The 14237-nt window shown below is 33.6% G+C and overlaps 1 protein-coding gene across 7 annotated transcripts in view; it reads left to right on the top strand.

Moving 5' to 3' along the window:
• The window catches only part of DMD (dystrophin), a 1148466-nt gene that overhangs the window by 409091 nt on the left and 725138 nt on the right, over positions 1 to 14237 (top strand). For 6 of the 7 annotated variants that reach the window (XM_041472371.1, XM_041472365.1, XM_041472366.1 and 3 more), the window contains exons 8-9: positions 12039 to 12217; positions 13163 to 13285. In XM_041472371.1, the coding sequence (XP_041328305.1) occupies positions 12039 to 12217; positions 13163 to 13285 (302 nt within the window). The remainder of the gene's footprint in view (positions 1 to 12038; positions 12218 to 13162; positions 13286 to 14237) is intronic. The other variant, XM_041472370.1, reaches the window with a different exon arrangement.

Raw genomic sequence — 14237 nt, 5'->3', positions numbered from 1 at the left:
CAAAAAGTAGCTAAGCAGAATAAGGTCCATTTTATGATTGTTTTGGGATATTTAATAATTATTTGTAGTTTTAAAATATTATATATTGTTAGTTTAAAGTTTGGAGAGATGCTTAGTTTTTCCTTTAGTTTTTGAAGATTTTTCTGTTCTGTGGTTTTGGGTTTTGTTGGCTTTTTATGTTAATCTAGGGAAACAAGTCAGTGAGAGGAGACACTGGTAACCTTTGTACTAGATTTTTTTTATAGTTTTACTGCAAGAGTGTACACTGTTTAAATGTGAAGTGAAAATTTCCCAGTGGATTTGGACACGTATTTCATTTATGTAGGTGTTTATTAGATATTCCAGGCCCTATTTCAAAGCCTAATCTCAGGTCTTCAGAACATTCTGAGTTCTTTGCAAAGGTGACCTCTTCTGCATTATTTTTAGATTATGTATGTTTTCTTAGCTAATCACCATTAAATCCCTTCTTTATGTTTGGGCTACAGTCAGTCTCTCTAGTGCTGGGTAATTAAAGAAAGACATCAAAAAAATGTTGGCCTCCACTGCTCTCATTTACAATCCTAGACTCTGCTCCCATAACTGTAGTTATGAATGTTAATCTCATCATGGCTCTGTTTGTGTCCTGTAGCTGTAGCGTTGCTTATTTGTTTAATTACTCAGCCTGGAAAAGTCAGTTCTAAATTCTAAAGTCAATTTTCAAGCACATCATCTTATGATCCTTTTTTTTTTTGCATAAAAATGCTAATAAAAGTTGGTATTTAAATTGTTTTGACCTTTAAAAATATATTTTGTTTCAAAAAACATGACATAACCTCTTTAGCAATTAATAATGCTAGTTAATGGACAAATATATATTCAGTTGGTGAATCTGAAGATTATGTAAATTATTTAATTTTAAAAAGAGATAATTCAAGAAAATATAATCAGTACTTGCAAGTTAAATATCAAGGGACAATATGCTAGAATTAGCATTTCCATTTTTTAGCAGGAGTATATATTTTCTTAAACCTTTACATGTTCTTTTTCTTTTATGCTTAGCCCCTGCTCCGTATTTACAAATCCTTCTGCTTATTAAAATATTCACCAACTTATATTTAGATTTAACCTGGTTATTTTTTGTGTTGCTTCACAGTCCTATCTAAACACATTTTTAGGGCTGTTTGCATTTTCTTCATTAGCATAATGCATGATAAATATGTAATAAAACTGGTTGTTGTTCTAATGCATTCCTAACTCCTATTTACATTATATTGACTGCACTGATTAATCTCCAGCTTTCTTTCACATGCTCTGTTGATGTACTATTAGTTGTTAAATATGCATATGTGTGTTATATATGGAAAAGCTCTTTTGCATCTGTAGTCTAATGCTCTATCAGAGTTTCTAAGAATAGTCAGACATGACACATTATTTTTATCATTATTTTGACCAGGTTATTGCATGGATATATTTCCCCATAATTGAACAAAAATTAAATAAAAAAAAAAAAAAGGCAAGGGAGTGGAGTTCATAGAAAAGCATGAAGCTATGGGCTGTATTAAAATAGTAGAACTAAAAAATAGCTAGCATTAACTAGAATGTGAAAAGGAGGGGAGGAACAGTACATTTAGGACCTGATTGTTCATTGCAGTCCTGTTACCTGCAATTTCAGGTAAACATCTCATTATAAAAGTATTATAGAATTCCTCAAGTTTTGCTGTAGTCAGTTGGATGCTTTGCCTCTGTTCCTTTGCCTTGCTCAGAACCTTGCCTTCTGAAGGCAATAAACTTTTCTGCATTTTAGGCTGTATTTCTTCAGGTTTGTTGTGTTGTCTTTTGTTCTTGTGCTAACATTGTCCTTGAGCTTGGTGGTTTTGCTCTGATTGCTTTCACCCCATGATATATTTATAAGGAGCACTCGTGTAGCTGCTATAAGCCTTCCTTTGACTAGGCTCTCAAATATGGTTTTGTTCTTCTCAACACTGTCTACTTACGACTAACAACTTGTTTCTATTCCACTTGTAATTTATCATTCTTGGACATGTCAGACCAAAAAACAGAATTCCAAATCAAATCTTGTTAATGCTTTGTGGAATAAAATCAATATTATGTTTCTTGAAGATGAATTTGGTTTATCGTTCAAAATTGATATTTGGATGAAAAAAGTGACAAGCCTTGCATTTCAAGGCTGTGATCTCTCTGCTCCTTGAATGCTCAGACGTGTGAAGTATTTTCAGGAGGTGCTGTTGTACATAGCACTATACATATTTTATGTACTTGCAGCTATTCTGTAAAGTTTGACAAGTGTAATTTTGCAATTTTTGGTTAATGTGACAGGCTTTTGTTGTGATCTTGAAAGCTTTGTCTGCATTTGCTGAAAAAAAGCTGGACATGCACTACTAGAGCATTAAAATGAGCTGTGCTTTGTTTAGACTGGCATGCCTATGTAATCTGGGGGTAGTTACATTCAGAATGTCCCAAAATTTGTATCAGTTCTAGAAACTCTTGAAAATATTAAATTACCATTTCTTAACCTTTCATCTTTGTGTCCAAACTGACTCAACAAGCCTCTACCATAGCACTCATCCATGAACTACTACAATGCTTACTTGGATTCTAAGTGTATTGCAGTGGACTAGAGATTGGTGTATTTAAAGCACTAAAGACATAAATTTCTTTGAGTTCTTTAATAAAGCCATCCATGAAAATGCTGAGTTTTGAAATTGCTCCTATACTGCATCATAAATTATTCCTGGAATTAACCGTATGAGTACTGAAATTTTGCTACCCAATTGTTTCTGTGAGTGAAAACCATGAAGACAATTAATAATTGTGAACTGAGAAAAATGTGAGAGACCCTTTTTATAATGAAGTCAGAAACATCTTTAATAAAAAAGTGTTCCTTTAATACTGATTTATGGTATGTATTTGTCTTGTTTTAGGGCAAATTTGGGGCCCATGTAGGCCCTTCTTTCACAATTTTCCCTCCTGATACAGTACTAAGAAGGATTTCCTTTTTCAGACCACAAAGTAAAGCATTATAGTGCTGCTATTATGCTGACCACTAGATGGTAATTGTTGTAATGTTTTAATACTTATGGTTTTCCTTTTATGTATTAAATAAGTTTAATGTATTGCATTTCACATTTAAAATTTGCTATATTTATTTTGTTTGATACACACATAATATACCATTTGGCACCGCAGTCACACCTGGCTGCTGTGATTGCATATTTAAAGCTATTCCATCTTGCTGGGGACATTTGAAGTAAATATTATAGATATGATGTCCTCAAATCCTCTGATTCCACCTTGGCCTCTCACATGCTGCTCCACACCCATCAGTATCACACTCAGTTCTGTTTACTTAGTCTGAGGCTTGCATGGGCTAGAAAAGGCAAGCTACCTTCTTGCTGCTGCATGTTTAAATAGGATTCATTGAAATGTTGATTTCTAAATCTTTGCATTATGAATTATCAGACATCCTTGCCCTTAACCTATTTCTCTGCTTCTCCAACACCAGCCACGTATAAAATTGTTGAAATGTAAATGGAAGCTTATATTTATGCAAAACATGAGCAGATGTTTCCAGCCTCAGAGTATGGGCTTAAGAAGTTCTGACTGTTGAGCATGAGCAGTTCTCTCCCTCAGATAATCAGATTTAAGGGGTTTTTTTTTCTTAAATTACATTGCAGGTAGATTTTAAATAACTTCCTGGAAAATGGAAAGTGCATAGTAACCCTTCAGTCAAAATGGAAAATGGAAAGTGCATAGTAACCCTTCAGTAAAAGCTTGCTTTTTTAAAAAGTATTGGCATGACACATTTTACACTGCTTTTCCTCATGATCAGCCTAAGGAAAAAGATCATCACTTTAATCTATTTGCTGCATTCTTAGTGAAATAATCCCTCAAATGTTAAAAATATGCCTCCTACAACATTTATATATATATTTTTTTTAGCCTGTTTCTTTAACATTTCAATGCAGGAATGATCATGATATATAAAAATTATTAAAAATAGGGTTTCAGCTTTTTCAAGATGTGTATGTAATTTCTTTAAAGTTATACTTTTAAAGTGGAAATAGCCTTTTTTCATCTGCTGCAGTTAACATTCTTAAAGACCTCATTTGTCAATTTTGTACTGTTTATGTGCCATACATATAGAAGCCTTTAATATCCAGGTAACTGGTCTTCATGTAGGTGTAGCCACTTCACACATGCAGTGAGAAAATTCAAGATGTGTAGCCATATGACTCATCAAGAAACCTCTTTGAATTTAAAACTGACACATCAAATCAGTTTGCACACATGAATTTTTCTGTCAATGAGGGTTTTGTTTTGTTAAATATCCTATATGGAATTGAACCTTAATAGCTATGAATTTTCTCAGTCTTTCATAATGATGTTGAAAATTTCTCTGATTTTTTTTTAGCTGAAATTAATGAAACTTGCATGACCTGTGGAAGTATGGTCTATTTGATATAAAAAGTATTGCATTATACCTGCAAATGGTACTCTGGCCTAAGTTAGTGGACAACAGGAGTTATTATTGAAGATGCTATTATACATACTGAATTTTGTAATTTTTTTTAGATACCTAGAATTAATTTTATACCAGATCTTGACCTAAAATTTAGGAATTTTCCTGCATAGAACTTTAATATTTTTTCTTAAAACTTCTGCTACATTTTTTTAAAATAAATCAAAACAAAGCCAAGAATAGCTTAGTTTCGAGCCAAATTAGTCCATCTTGGACACTTTGTTGTATAGGTTTCACTCTTTTTTCCATTTTGCTTTTCTCAAGTAGAAATAATTTCATTGAAATATATACATAGTATTGAATATAAATAATTATATATTTCATCAAAAAACAGTTGTCCATATGGTTCTAGAGGGTAAAAGTACAAGCTACTTGTGGTATCATTCAGCATTCTGTTTTGTTGGTTCGGGATGGAATTAACCTCAGGTGATTTTAGCTTGCCTGGATGTCAGAAGTAGCACATTGCAGATGGGAATAAAAGGAATAAAAGCAGCAGAATCCCTGTTCTTCCCTGTACTGTTTCAAAAGAATACTGTTATTCCCAATGTTTTTTTTTTTTTGATTGCACTTGAGGAGGTATTGCCTTCTCTTACTGAGTATGCAGTCACCCATCCAGCACACGGCTCTTTCTATTGTCTATTCAGAACTGGCTGTTTAGATTTCAATTGCCCTTTTCCATTTACCTTATATCATTTTACCTTTATGAAAGATTCTACAATGAAATAAAAGTAATGAATTTATCTCCATATGAAGTTATAAAATCTTTAGTTACTGGATTTCAGTCTCTAATTTTCTTTTCTTTTTTTTTATAGTTAGCTGAACAGTTTCTCTAGACTTAAATATTTATAAAAGCTAAGTAGAAAATGTGCAATATTTGGAAATATTGTCCCATTTGCTCTCTCAAATATTAGCCTCTTTGAAAATATCTCAAATACTCTTAGCAAACTTACAGTTTTGGTGACTGCTAATATTACCATTTTTGAACACTATTCCTGATTCAGACACTGTAACTACCTCAATCTGTCTTCAGTTTCAGGACTTTTCATTAGGAAATAGGTAACAGGGTATATTTTAGGGGTTTTTTCCTCTGGCCCTTCCCACCCCACCCCTTATTGCATTTCCAGGTTTTGAAAAATCAAACTCCAGCTTTCAGTAGTGTATATCAGTTTTGTGAGTATATTACCTGCTGACTATTATTTGTTATTTCAGCAAATGGATGAGAGCCATGCTAACTCCTACCCAATGACAAATATATCAGATTAAAACATGATATGATAAAAATGTATAATACCCCAAATATTTAAAACCAGTATTTTATTCCTTTGCTATTTTGATTTCATTTCTTTCTATCTCTGTTGCTAAGAAGACACTTACTTTAGATATAGCTTAAGGTGCAAAGGTTGTGGTGTTGCTAAATCAATGTTTAGTACTGTAAGAAATCTGAAAAAGAATAAGAAGCACCTTTACTGTTCAGCAGAGGTATTAAGTCTGATTTTGCAGGTTTAAAAACCAGAGATAGCATCAAGTTCACTTAACCAGGATAGTGCTGGCATATTAGTCCAAGGCTCCTTCACACTCATGCATCAAATCAGAACAGACATTCAGACAGATTAAAGGTATGCTCTGCCACCAAATATTTTCTTACCAGATGCACTTGAATTCTGCAGCACTTTAATTCCACAAATCCTGACCCATCTCTGTAATTCTAAAAGGCAAACACAAATGTGTCAATTTTGCAAGGATATTTCCTTCATGCTGCTGTTGTGAACTTATTTAATACAACATACAAAGATCAGCATTTTGAATGTACTCTGTAGGTCTCAACCATCAGTTTTAAAGTATTTATGAAGGAAATACCTGTTTAAAAACTAACATTTTCCTCTGGGAGTTTCATAGTGGTTTAGGTTTATGACTATTCATGCCTACAGAAAAGAAGAAAAAAAATCAGTGCCACTATCTGTGTAATTGGACTCTTCCAGGCTTCTGCTCTCATTTAATTGTCTGTATGTAATTTGTGCATTTTGCTAGCAGTTAATTTTGTGAAATATGAATTTTATTTAGCAAATTAATAGACTGATCACTATGCATATTCATGTAGGCCTTTCAATGGCCTTCAAAAAAAATTGACCTTTGCTTTAACTGTGTTTTTAAAATAAAATTTTAAAATAATCAGTTTTAATTTCCACATTTCAATATTTACAATTCTGCAGTATTTCATACATTGATTTTTGTTTATCTGCAAGTCCAGAGTTATTCTTTGAGATTGCTTGTGAAGATTGCTTTCATTTTGAATTTAACATGCAATCTACTGGTGAAGTAAAAAAACAGGGCAGAAAATAATTACAGGTTTAAAAAAGAAGCAAAACCAGTCAATAATTGTGAGTAGACACTGCAGTCACTGTCTGACCTTTCAGAGACTGCAGTTTATTGCTTCAAGGTCTTAGTGGCAGCAGTGAGTGTCGGTAGAATAAACCATTACTGCTTCTGTGGTTCCTGCTGTTATCATACCATTCGTATAAACGTGAATGTAGGAAAATGTCATTTTGAGACCTAGGGGAGACTGAGGGAGAAGTTTGTATACATTTAAGAAAAGCACCTTATAATCTTTGCCTGATCATCTTGCTTGTTTCTTGGTGTTTGAATAAGAATGTACTATATATAGGCTCATGTTTTCACAGTCTAGGAATTAGGTCACCAGTAAGAGCAAATCTCAGATGGGACTCATGATTCTGTCATGGCTTAATGTCTCTACAAGGACTTGTTAAATGACCAAAAGTATGCATTTGGAGTAGAAATTACCAAGTTTAAAATTTCCACTTTTTTTCTTCTTTTTTAAAATTTTTTCCCCCCTTAATTATAGGGGCAACATTTTGGAGATACTTTTTATTCCTGAGTTTCTGATACATCAATTTGGGAATGAAATCTTACTTGTTTTTCTTGCTTTTTAAGAGTAAGCCATTTCATTTTTACAAGTACATTCTCATGCACTTTCAATTGCAAATTTCAGGTCATCCAAATAAAAAGGAGATGAAAATATATCCCTTGGGAAATATATCTCTTGACCAAAATCAAATGTTTTGGTCAGCCTTGTCAGGCAGATTACCACAGATTTTTGAACAGGCTTTGAAAAGTTCACTCTTGTCCTTGAGGCTAAAAGGTAAAATAAATAAAAGTTACATCTGTATTGTGGCTGCACTTTTATAAATGCTTTTCTGTGCCCTCATCTTAGATCTTGTGGCTGAGGCAGGTGCCACATTAGGAGTGGCCATAGGAATTTGGGAATATCTCCTGTAATGAGTTTGCATTGTAGATATGTAAATTGTTAATCATTTATGTATCTGTTAGATTTCTTCTTTATCTCAGGAGTCTGAGAGCTTCTGCTTTCTAAACAAATACATTCGGAAATAAGAGTAGAACCTGTAATAAATATTAATGTTGTATTCATATCTTAAAAAGCCTTTAAAAAACCCCAAACCCCACTCTGATAGAAGAAATAACAACATCCTTTATTTTTCATGGGGAAAAAAACCCCACATAACCTCTGAAAATTCAAATCAGCTTTGAGAATATCAAATTTTTTTGTTGAAGGAAATGCAATGTTTTGTTTTTTTATTTAGCACAGTTTTAAAAATCCCATATGGGATAGCAGCAGGTAATATTAAAATACTGGGAATTTCTATTACTATTGTAATAGAAGTAAACAGCATTAGGTGATGTATAGGATTTAGAAATTAGTTTTATATGTTTTCTACTGTGTGATTCTGTGAAAATCCTAGCTAATTCTGTTGAGGACAAAGGACTTGTTGTATTTTTTGGGCTCAAGTCTTATCTTGCTTATCAGCACTATATAAGGTAGAGTATGTTTCAGAATTTTTCTCTCAATCTAAAGAAACTAGATCAGCAATTTATGTACAGAAATATAATCATTCTGGCAGTGCAGCTGGCCTTTTAAGCTCTCCTCTTTCAAAGTTATTTTGCCACTAGTTTGATACAAAGAGTAAACACAAATAGTAAAACCATTTGACACAAATAGTGTCAGAACTGGTTGGTCAGAGCTTGGAGAAAACCAAATATTATTAAAAAGGAACAGTTATATTAGTAGACATGTATTTGAAAATTTTAACAAACGTTTCCATAAACATTTATAACTTGTGCGGCTTTGTATACATATGTAACACTGTAGGAAAATGTTAGATTTTGTTTGTATTGCTAGACCTGTATTTTTTGGTATGGAACATATTTGTGTTTTATATCATCCACATTTTCACTCATCCCTTAATGTTAGCAGGGATTTGATTCTTGACCAAACATATGGATGCAAGAACCAAACCACTTGTGAACTACAAGGCTTATGAAAATTGGCTGCTGGATCACTTTTTGAAGACTTTGATGTATTTAGAAACTAATTAATTTGAGAACACGTCAAGTTTATTGTAGTCATCCTTAACAAACAGTCAAACTTGTAGTTATGTTCATCAGAAAACAAATAATATTTGCTAATAAAAATCCAGCTGCAGTGAACTTTTATTGGGCAAATTGCTTCCCAGATTAAACCTGTAATAACCCTTAAAAGGCAACAGCGCTGAAACAGAAGTGGATTTGGTTATATTTAATGATTTTAATGTTCTGGGGTGAACTCAGATTCTTTCTGCTTTTTTGGTACTTGTTACCAAATAACTGCTTTTCTAAATGAACAGAATCTTACTTTACATTAAAATTCATTGTCAAAATTGGGGTCTTGTGGTATTTCCTTAGACTCAGGCATTTTGCCCCATATATCAAAATAAGTGTTTTGGTTTGTTTTATTTTTCTGTATTTTTTTAATTTGTCTGGAGACCTTCCCTGGACAGACTAATCTCTCTAAATATTTGGGGGTGAATATGTTTTCAGGGGGAGCGCATAAAGTTAGGGTCTTGCAAGGCAATTTTGTTTCTTTGATGATAAAGGATTCTTAAATAAACCACGTCTTAATAAGCAATCCCATGGATCGTAAAGGTATCAAAAAGAATTGTCTGAATGATATGGTTCATGTGACATGTTTAGGTCACTGTTTTCTTTTGAAAATTATTAATTTGTCAGCATAAAGTTTTGTACTGAAAAAGTTTCCTCTCAATAGTTGAAACACTCATCTTGGAAACTTTTCCAGTACTTTTTTGTAACTGTATCTTATTAAAGAACTAGGGTGGTTTCAGAGCTTTCCAAATTCTTTCAGATTCTTTATTGATAAACATGTTAATATAATTTCTAACCTTATAATGCTGCCCATTTTTAACTCTTTTGACTTGTAGTCTAATTTTTTTTCCATTCATTTTATTCTTTTCAATCCTGCTCTGGATAGTCTTTGTCAAGAAAACTGATGAAAATTTTCGGAAAGAATTTCCTCTGAATTGAATTTGAATCTGCCTCTGAATTGAATTTGGTCTGGGGGAAAAAAAACCCCAAACACTAAATCCTGGATAATTTTCTCAAAACTAGTCTTGGAGAAATGGCTTAGTCTTAATATCTTTACTTAGTTTTATTAAAAATCTGTATTTTCCAAGAGTTTGAGATTAGTTTTTAAGAGGCATATATTGGTTTGACAGATATTTTTGCCCCACAAATGAAAGTAGACATATTTATAAAGAAATAGTGAACTTCCTTGCAAGAAAATGCTTGAATTTTAATTTATTTACTGTCTAGTTACAAGGATTTCAAATAGCCATCAGACTCAGCAGGTGGTAAAGATAGTACATCAGACTAGGATTCAAAAGGAGAAAATACGAAGGCAAAGTATAGCAGAAGTCATTCCTGCTCTGATAATTCAGGGGCCCATAAAAAAGTTTTGAGATATAGATTGCTATTCTAGGCTTTGCAACTATGGTTGTTTAGATATTTGTTGTGATTAGATAAATAAATCCTTTCCTATTTGCCAGTGGATTTTGACAGCTGCATATGTACTTTTTATTTGTCCGATAGAATAGGTAAACAATTTTGGCATGCATAATATTTGCTAGGTACTCAATTTATTTATTGTGTGAAGTATTTTTGTAGATAACTGATAAGATATTTGCCCATGTGGTTAACACGACATTTTGAAAAGGAAAATAATGAACAAACAATAGAAAAATCACAGCTAGTACTGATCATCCAGTGTGTACTCTTCCCAGTAGGAAGGCATGGATATTCATGTAAACATCAATTACTAGTGGACACTAAGTATAACAAAATGGTGTTACAATATTCAAGAGAAGACAATAAGATGCTTGCAGTAAAATAATTATATTATGGAAGTGGGAATGTTAGAGGGAATGTGCCATTTTTCCACCAATGTTAAGTAGAACTAAACCTTCAGCTGCCTCTCATAAAGTACCAAGCAAAGATACGGAGATGGGTCAGAAAGCCAAACCAAAATTATTCATAGAATGTCTTTTCTTAATTTCCAGATATATGTGAAGCTTTTAATGCAAGGCGCTTTCCCATATTCTGGGCAGTGAGAATGAGATGCCACTTTGTAGAATCATTGATTTATTTTCTTTTTTCTGTGAACTCAGATCTTCGCGAAGACTGGATTGATCTAAGACAGTAAAAACTCATAGTTCTTGGTTTTCTGCCAGTGCTCATGTTAAAACATTTATGGAATTAATGATAAATTTCTGGTACAAGTGTCCTTTTACATCTTGATTCGCTAGACTGAGTGTAGGAAGTAAGAGTCAATGGCAAATAACAAAGTAACTATTTCAAAGGGCTGCCACATGCCTTACATTTTTACAAATCGCTATTGACTTCAATTGTTGAGTCAGGGAAAGTGCTGTTCCTGCTGATGTATAACATCGCTATGTGCAAAAGCTGAAATCATCTTTGTGTTCATGCAAAGTTTCTTGTACTGACTGCTAGAGGCCATAGAGATTTTACAGGGTTTTTTTTTTTTTAAAGTCTTTCTATTATGTATTTTAATGTCCGTGAATACCATGTTCCTTTGATGTTTCACAGATTTCATGAAGAATGCAAGACAAAGTAGAATATAAAAGCTATGTAGCTTTATTGTAGTTTGACTTCAATCGTTGGTTTTTATTAACCCATTCACAAGAAAAACTGGTAATTATTTTTCCCCCCTACATCATTGTTGTTTTCAGTGGCTAAATGATGTGGGGAGAATGTAAAAGGCATGACTTGGAAAATGAGGTTTTCCTCACTTTTTTATAATTGCAGTATTTATACAGCATGAGCAAATACACTTTTTCCTATGTCTAGTCCTGCTCAATGGATGTGACAGTGTTAAATTGCTTTTTGACACAAGAAATATAGATGGAAACCTTATGCTGAATGAGGTAACATTACCTGTATAAACTTTGGCACCTTCTCATTGATATGCAAGTTTATCCTGCAATTTTGGAACTGATGGTAAGGTTCTAATTAGTCTCTAGAGTATTCATGTGGACAATAGATTGCTCATTAGCTTATCAACTTTCCATTAAACTAATTGGCTATTTCTCATATCGAATGTGAAAAGTGAAATGACACATGTTAATTTGTCTTCCAGATGTTGCAACTGCCTATCCAGATAAAAAGTCCATCTTAATGTATGTGACTTCGCTCTTTCAAGCCCTGCCCCAGCAAGTCACCATGGAAGCCATCAGGGAGGTGGAGATGTTGCCACGGCACACAAGGATCACTAGAGAAGAGCACGTAGAAGTACACGAGCAGCATTTTTCACAAGAAGTGAGTTTCACTTTTCTGCTTTCATCTTGCTGCTCTAAAGTGGTTGTTTCCCTGCCTACCCCATGAGTTTGATGTTAAATGGCCAGTGGAAGGCAAAAACCCCATGGGTATAATGGGAAAAGTCTCATCAACAGGCAAGTCAGATGTACTTCTCTGCATGTACTTTCATACTGGTTTTCATCTCACACCAGACTGTTTTAAAAATTCCTATTCAGCAAGGAAGTGCTTTGCACTTCAGTTGTACAGCATTGTGCAGTTTGATGGTGGTAGGGCACCTCAAGGAAAAACAAATTTGGGGAGGCTTACATTTAAAAGCAGGTAGAAACATCTTTACCTTTTTAGAGAATAACTGTTGACATTTCTCCATAGTCATGATATATTTTTATTTTTTTAGCATTTTATTTACAGTGACTTGCATTTTAAAATAATCTTTTCTCAGTTTACTGTTATCCTCTCAAAAATCTCATGTAATAATTGGAATTAATTTATGATTGCAATGTCAGTTTTGCTTTTACTGAAACCATCAGACAGCCTCTGCTGAAGTGTTTAGTGCATTTTAGGCCTAGTTTACATGTCTGAATGTAATCTGTATGTTGGGTATGGGATGCACACTCTCAGAGTTCTGAGCAGATAAGTATTGGCTCTGTTTATTCAAGATGTGACAAAAGATCAGTTGCTTTTTGAGCCTCTGCTTGTAAATTATAAAGAAGCTTCACTTTACATTGGTATTCTGCTGGTGTGGAGTCCTGGCAGTTTGTTGCTTTTGGAAAGGGTGTCAGATTAAATGAGAGGTTTCCTTAATACCATCCCATTTTGCCTCATGAATACCAACAGTGTCCTTGAAAAATGACCTCCCTGCTTCTTTTTCTTCAGTTGCTCTTGAAATCAATATTTACTTCTACAATCCATGCTCCTACCCATGTGTACATTCTAATTTATTCGTAGATCACAGTCAGTGTTCCCCAGGGACCTTCGCCTTCTCCTAAACCGCGGTTCAAAAGTTACGCGTACGCACAAGCGGTGTATGTCACATCCCCTGACCAAAAAAGGAGGCAGGTTCCTCCACAGGTCTGTCACTATTGCAATTTTTTGAGAGAGTTGTTTGTTACGCTCGTGCTTGGAGTGAAAGAGCTCGTGCATTTTGCTTCTACCTGATCTTAATGACCTGCTTTTTCCAGGACTTTTTTCTGTCAAGTGTTTACTTTTTCCTGTGTATTTCTGCATGGCTGGCAATAGCTGTTGTGCTGATTGTAGAGGATGATTAACATTCAAGCACTGCTCTTTCAGAATCATAAATTTCTTTATTTGTTCAGTCATTTTTTAAAATAGTACATATATTGCCTTAAAAAAGTATTAGAAGAAGAAATCTAACATAAGCCATATTTGGCATCTATTATATTACAGCCTCAGGTTCAGTTATAGAAAAAAAAAAGAACCTTTGGCTTTCTCTCTTTTTCTTACCCTTCCTGTTAAAGAAAATAGTTAATGATGGCATTTCTCAGAAGGTTACTGTACTTGGAAAAAAAGGTGAAACAAGTATTAAATTTAACGCTGTATTATTAAATTACAGCAGTTGGTAATTTTTATCACAAATGGCATCTTGCTGGTACTGAGGTTAAGGGGTTATATTTGATTTTTTACTTATTTGTTTTATTTTATTTTTTTACCTTTAAATAGCTGGGGTGGTTTAATAAAAATTCTTTCAAGTAATCCTTATAATGAGAATTTCACTAGTTGAATTTTTATAACTTTTGACAAGTATGAGACCCAAAGGTCATATTGTGTACTGCAATGTGATTTCCTTTCATTACTTCAGGGAGAAAAGATCTGTGTGTATGTGGTGCTACAGTTTGAGTTTGCCTGTGGGTACTTTATTCTGTCTAACATCTAAAAATCTATTGCAAAATTATACTTCTATTCAACACTGTATTCAAATCTACTGTTCAAGTGACAGGTATTTTATTGAATAATGACCTCCTTTAAATACTCCAGGACAGAAACCCTGGGCTCACAAGCATAA

The sequence above is a fragment of the Pyrgilauda ruficollis genome, unplaced genomic scaffold (assembly GCF_017590135.1).
Source record: "Pyrgilauda ruficollis isolate IOZ18807 unplaced genomic scaffold, ASM1759013v1 scaffold29, whole genome shotgun sequence".
NCBI classification, from domain to species: domain Eukaryota; kingdom Metazoa; phylum Chordata; class Aves; order Passeriformes; family Passeridae; genus Pyrgilauda; species Pyrgilauda ruficollis.
The sequence above is the reverse complement of the archived record's forward strand: the minus strand, read 5'-3'. Positions and strand labels throughout refer to the sequence as shown.